This window comes from Cebus imitator, unplaced genomic scaffold (genome assembly GCF_001604975.1).
Source record: "Cebus imitator isolate Cc_AM_T3 unplaced genomic scaffold, Cebus_imitator-1.0 Scaffold33, whole genome shotgun sequence".
NCBI classification, from domain to species: Eukaryota; Metazoa; Chordata; class Mammalia; order Primates; family Cebidae; genus Cebus; species Cebus imitator.
In genome coordinates, this window is record NW_016107348.1 from 6,889,565 (window position 1) to 6,896,412 (window position 6,848).

At 40.6% G+C, this 6,848-nt stretch overlaps 1 protein-coding gene across 2 annotated transcripts in view; it reads left to right on the plus strand.

Moving 5' to 3' along the window:
- The window catches only part of HMCN1 (hemicentin 1), a 455,928-nt gene that overhangs the window by 428,215 nt on the left and 20,865 nt on the right, over positions 1-6,848 (plus strand). For both annotated transcript variants that reach the window (XM_017524525.2, XM_017524527.2), the window contains exons 98-100: positions 1,376-1,438; positions 2,420-2,539; positions 3,354-3,488. In XM_017524525.2, the coding sequence (XP_017380014.1) occupies positions 1,376-1,438; positions 2,420-2,539; positions 3,354-3,488 (318 nt within the window). The remainder of the gene's footprint in view (positions 1-1,375; positions 1,439-2,419; positions 2,540-3,353; positions 3,489-6,848) is intronic.

A 6,848-nucleotide genomic window follows, 5' to 3' on the forward strand; every position in this document is an offset into this window, starting at 1 on the left:
CAGTTGGGGGGAAATAGGGGAGGGAGGGTGGGGGGTGGGAAGCTGGGGAGAGATAGCAAGGGGAGAAATGCCAGATGTAGGTGATGGGGAGGAAGGCAGCAAATCACACTGCCATGTGTGTTCCTATGCAACAATTCTGCATGTTCTTCACATGTACGCCAAAACCTAAAATGCAATAAAATAAATAAATGGGAAAAAAAAAATTCACCATATATTTAACTCATGAAAAATGCTTAATATATGGCAGACACATTCAAAGCTTAGCTAATTACAGCTTTCTCACTTTCGTGAAAGTCTCGCAAGGCAAGGGACTAGTCATCTTGCAGGACTGTCTCACACATCGCGACATTATAAAGCCTGCCACAGGACCTGTCCCATTCACTAAATTTTAATAGTCTTATCATCATGACAACCAAAGTATCTCCCAAAAAACTTCCCATATTCCACCTAAGAGAAGACATCTCCCCTATTTAGAACCAAAAATCTAAAGCTACTCTCAGATAATAATTTATTAGGTTTACATGACATGTTTTTTCCACAGTTATGTCCCCAGGACAGTGTCCCACACAACATACCTGGTTGGATTAAAGAATGTATGAACAAATAACTAAGTGGAAACTGAATTGTGACATACATACACACACAGTAACCATGCAGTGATCACTTAGCAATATTCCCTAGATGTTTCTGTCCCATCTATCTTAGTACCAACCCCTGCATGAGCAGGAAGACTTGGATGCTTTCAGGAAAGAAGTTTCTTAACTAACCTGCTCTTGTTTGCTTTTTTTGTCTCTACATCTAACTCAAGTATTTGCTGTCACAATATGACTGGTTCCCTTTATTTTGACTACATGGAAAGGCAAACACCTAGTCACACATGGGGGATTTTGACCCCAATCTTCAATGTTGCAGATGGAGGAGATCCACAAAAGAAGGGAGTTTCTTCACTGTTTCTATTTTTCACTGACACAAATTATTTTAAATCGCTTGAAAACAGCATTTCTCATTCTCTAGAATGAGTAAAACAGAGTAGTAATGGCTGGAAGAATAGGACTTTGCCTGTGGTGATGCCTGGCATACACAGTTATCATGGACCATTTTTAGTTATCACAGAATAATTTAATTTTTATTGATGTAAACAACTGACACAGGAAATCTGTTTCCAGTGGCAGCTTGTCAACAATCTCTGGACTGTGATTCATGTACTTCTTGGTTGAGAAACTGGAAAAATTTTCCATGCCTGCTTATTTTCACCTATTGTATTTTTGCATGTGTCTCATCTTTGGCATATTTTCCCAGGGAAGATGGTACTGGAAAGAAACCAGGGGCAACTCTTCTAATAAGCCAGTTAACTTTATTTTTCTCTCTGTGATAGGAGATCGCAGTAATCAGTGCCCCTCTGGATTTACCTTAGACCCAGTTGGACCTTTTTGCACTGGTAAGTACAGAAATAAATAAAGGGTTTTCTTTTAACAAAAAGTCAGTATTAGATAGCATTTAATGGATATGTACTGCCCTTTCCTTAGGTTTTTAATCATCACAACAGTTCTGTAAACTTCCCATTTGACAGCTAAGGAAACTGAGACATAGAAAAGTCAAACTAGCAAAAATCACTCAGCATCAAGTGGCAGTGCCACATCTGAATTTAAGTTAATTGCAAAGCGCATGTTCTCTGAATTTGGCCACAGCCAGCTGTGTCAGTGACGGTGACTAAGCATAGATGTGGAGTAAGCTGAGAGGCAACACTGTACTTCATCTGATGGCTTGACTGCCATAAGTGTGAGAGAGCCACCTCCAACACTAAGTCACCTAACCCTAAAATTTATCATAGGACAGGCATGATTGTGGATCTATGACTAATGACGAAACCAATTTTATCCCACCAACGTACCAGTGCTAGAGAGGTACAGAGAAGTTAGCCACTAAGTAAATGGCTTGGGGAGCTTACATTTACATACACAGTGCTTTTCTTTCACTGGTAGGCAATATAATGTAGTCTTGTGATAAATAGGTGGTCTTATGACTGCCCAGGTTCAAATCCCAGCTCTGCCAATAATGACCTACACGATCTAAAGCAATGTATGTAACTTCTTTGTTCCTCAGTTTTGTTCTGCAAAATGAGGATAGTAATAAAATACTTATCTCCTAGGAATTCTGTGATGAAAGAGTTAAGGCAGGTAAAAAGCATTTAGAGCATAGATGAAATATTTTAGGACATAATCTAAGCACCTATTCACTATCAGGGATAACTCATATGCCTTATTATTTAGTGAATGTATTTTGTGGCACTTAAAGCATGTTCTGTTATATTTGATTCAACTCATCGGCCTCTATAAGCAATTATTTTTACTGGCTTTAGTAACTCCCAGAGAGTAGGGAGTTGACATGCCGATTTGGGCCTTTTTGTTTCTTCTTTCAGATGAGGATGAATGTGCAGCAGGAAATCCCTGCTCCCACACCTGCCACAATGCCGTGGGGACCTACTACTGCTCCTGCCCTCAAGGCCTCACCATAGCTGCGGATGGAAGAACTTGCCAAGGTATTCACAAATCCCATAGACACATTTAAGCAAGGGGTCCAGGCAATCTTTGACCTAGAAAAGGTGATAGACCCATTCTCTTCCTTCCTACTACTTCTGCCCACACCTTGGCAACAAACAGAGAGGGTCTCCACTGGGCTGAGAAAAGAGAAGGTGGGAACACTGTGCATGTGCTGCCTGCATGTGGGGGGACTCTCAAGGCAGGGATATCTGGAGGATCTCACTCAAGATCTCGGAAGGGAGAAGTCACTTCTTTTTTGTTTGTTTGGGTATTTTTGGGACAAAGTTTCGCCCTTGTTGCCCAGGCCTGAGTGCAATGAGGCGATCTTGGCTCATCGCAACCTCTGGCTCCCAGGTTCAAGCGATTCTCCTGCCTCAGCCTCCCAAGTAGCTGGGATTATGGGCATGCACCACCACACCCAGAGAATTTTCTTGTATTTTTAGTAGAGACGGGTTTCTCCATGTTGGTCAGGCAGGTCTCGAACTCCCGACCTCAGGTGATCCACCCTCCTCGGCCTCCCAAAGTACTGGGATTACAGGTGTGAGCCACCATGTCTGGCCCGAAGTAACTTCTTAAAAGCCACCTAATTTATAAGTGGCCTAATTAATCAGCCAGCCTATGAAGATATTAATCATACCATGCTGCTGTGAGTTGGTCAGCTATATAGCCCACCTCAAGTGACTCAACCAAAAACTTCAGTCCTTCTTGATCTTTCAAGTATCCTTCATTGCTTTTGGTTTCCCTATTTCACAGCAGGTTCTTAGGTTGGGTGTTCTTCAGCCCACCTCAGTTGAATGATTCCCTCTGTTGCAGATATTGATGAGTGTGCTTTGGGTAGGCACACCTGCCACGCTGGTCAGGACTGTGACAATACGATTGGATCCTATCGCTGTGTGGTCCATTGTGGAACTGGCTTTCGAAGAACCTCTGATGGTCTGAGTTGTCAAGGTATAAGAATGGAGGACTTTTATGTTTATGACAGTAAGAATGAGACCCCCTTTTGACTCCTCGAAAGTTAACTCTCCCAGAAACTCCAAGAGGAAGGGACCACATAAAAGGGAGAGAGTGAGGAGTTATCCAGCCAGTGAGACTTCTGTCTCTCTGGAGAACTTAAACCTGAACTTCCTTTTACGTGTTTTATAAGTTGAGTTTCTTGATAAGCTCTTATTCAAGTACACTCCACAGCTATTTTAAATATGAATAGCACAGTGGTTTTCAGCAACCATTTGCCTGTCGGCATTTGAGAGAGAAGATCATACTGCACCGTCCAATAGAATCTATTTCATGCCGGGCACGGTGGCTCAAGCCTGTAATACCAGAACTATGGGAGGCCGAGGTGGGTGGAACACGAGGTCAAGAGATCGAGACCATCCTGGTCAACATGGTGAAACCCCGTCTCTACTAAAAATACAAAACATTAGCTGGGCATGGTGGCACGTGCCTGTGATCCCAGCTACTCAGGAGGTTGAGGCAGGAGAATTGCCTGAACCCAGAAGGCAGAGGTTGTGGTGAGCCAAGATTGCGCCATTGCACTCCAGCCTGGGTAACAAGAGCGAAACTCTGTCTCAAAAAAAAAAAAAAAAAAATCTATTTCATAAAATTCCATTGCATAAGACTTCCATGTTTGTTGAAGGATATTTTTAGTAGACTATTTTTTAGAGCAGTTTTAGGTTAGCAGAAAAATTGAGCAGTAAAGACACAGATTCCCAGATAACCCCTTCCCTCCACACACAGCCTTCCTCACTAACAGCATCCTACACCAGGGCAGTACATGTGTTACAGTCAATAAACCTACACTGACACATGATTATCACCCAGACTCTAGCTTAGATTAAGCTTCTCTTGGTGTTACACATTCTAGGAGTTTGCAAAAATGTATAATGGCATGTATCCACATGATAGTGTGGTACAAAATAGTTCATTGCCCTCAAAATTCTCTGTTCTTCACCAATTGGTTTCTGTTTCCTTCAACCTCTGAAAACCACTGATCTTGTTACTGTCTTCGTGGTTTTGCCTTTTCCAGAATGTCACATAGTTGGGATTATACATTATGTAGCCTTTTCAGTTTGGATTCTTTCACTTAGTACCATTTAAGATTCCTCCACTTGTTTTCATGGTTTGATAGTTCATTTCTTTTCATTGCTGAGTAATAAATATTCCATTGTCTAGACACAGAACAGTTTATCTACCTAGTGAAGGACATCTTAGTTGCCTCCAAGTTTTTGGAAAATATAAATAAAGCTACTATCAGGATTTTTCATAGAGGAAAAGACAGTAGATCCAAAACTGAATGTCTACCAATAGCAGAATAAATGAAGCATGGTACATCTACACCATGAACCATTGTGCAGCCATGAGAAAAATCAGACATAAAAAGGTATGTATAATTTTGCAGAAAAGAATGTGTAACTGGAAAAACAAGCAATAGCCAAAGGAAAAAGGAAATGGATCTATATATTTAGGTGGAGAGATTTACGTGAATGTAGAAGAAATAAATTATTATTCATACTATCTTGTTAATGTTTGTCTTTGGTGCACAAAAAGGGTAAAAATGGAGAAGGGAGCCCAAGCAAAGGATGAGGAAGAAGAAGAAAAAAAACTACACTAAGAAAAATCTTTTAAAAGTATATGATCACTGTCAGGCACAGTGGATCACACCTGTAATCCCAGCTACTTGGAAGGCTGAGGCAGGAGAATTGCCTGAACCCTGAAGGCAGAGGTTACAGCGAGCTGAGATCATGCCATTGCACTCCAGTGTGGGTGACAGAGACTCTGTCTCAAAAAAGAATATATGATCACATCTGTGTTTATGTAAGTTAACACATTGTAGATTTTGAGAGGCTAAATTAAAAGATCCAAAATAAGAAACATGTACAAAATAACAGACACTGGCAATCTCGAGGTCTGGAATGTAAGGTGAGGAAGTGAAGAGTCAAACTAAGGTGGTTTTTCTTTTGAAGGGCTTGGAATATGATGAGAGAGAAGTGGTAGGAACTTGAGATGAGTATGGACCTTAGAGGGAGGATCTGGTTATGAGAGGAAAAACATGACTACAAGAAGGAAGAGCTTTATACCTACAGGTTTATTGGAAAGATGACTATAAGAAGGAAGAACTTTTATTATTTATTTTTATAATTTTAAGTTCTGAGATACATGTGCAGAATGTGCAGGTTTGTTACATAGGTATACACGTGCCATGGTGGTTCGCTGCACCCATCAACCCATCACCTACATTAGGTATTTCTCCTAATGCTATCCATCCCCTAACCCCCCACACTCCCCTGACAGGCCCTGGTGTGTGATGTTCCCCTCCATGTGTTCTCATTATTCAACTCTCACTTAAGAGTGAGTACATGCAGTGTTTGGTTTTCTGTTCCTGTGTTAGTTTGCTGAGAATGATGATTTTCAGCTTTATTCATGTCCCTGCAAAGGACATGAACTCATCCTTTTTTATGGTGGCATAGTATTCAATGGCGTATATGTGCCACATTTTATGTGAAGGACCTCTTCAAGGAGAACTACAAACCACTGCTCAAGGAAATAAGAGAGGACACAAACAAATGGAAAAACATCCCATGCTCATGGATAGGAAGAATCAATAGTGTGAAAATGGCCACACTGCCCAAGGTAATTTATAGATTCATTGCTATCCCCATCAGGCTACCATTGACTTTCTTGACAGAATTAGAAAAAAACATTACTTTAAATTTCATATGGAACCAAAAAAAAGAGCCCATCTAGCCAAGACAATACTAAGCAGAAAGAACAAAGCTAGAGGCATCACGCTACCTGACTTCAGTATACTACAAGGTGTACTATAAATTATACTACAAGGCTACAGTAACCAAAACAGCATGATACTGGTACCAAAACAGTTATATAGACCAATGGAACAGAACAAAGGCCTCAGAAATAATGCCACACATCTACAACCATTGTATCTTTGACAAACCTGACAAAAGCAAGCAATGGGGAAAGGATTCCCTATTTAATAGTGTTGTGAAAACTGGCTAGCCATATGCAGAAAACTAAAACTGGACCCCATTCCTTACACAAAAATTAATTCAAGATGGATCAAAGACTTAAATATAAGACCTAAAACCATAAAAACCCTAGAAGAAAATCTAGGCAATACCATTCAGGACATAGATCTGGGCAAAGACATCATGACTAAAACACCAAAAGCAATGGCAACAAAAGCGAAAATTGACAAATGGGATCTAATTAAACTAAAGAGCTTCTGGACAGCAAAAGAAACTATCATCAGAGTGAACAGACAACCTACAGAATGGGAGAAAATTTTTGCGA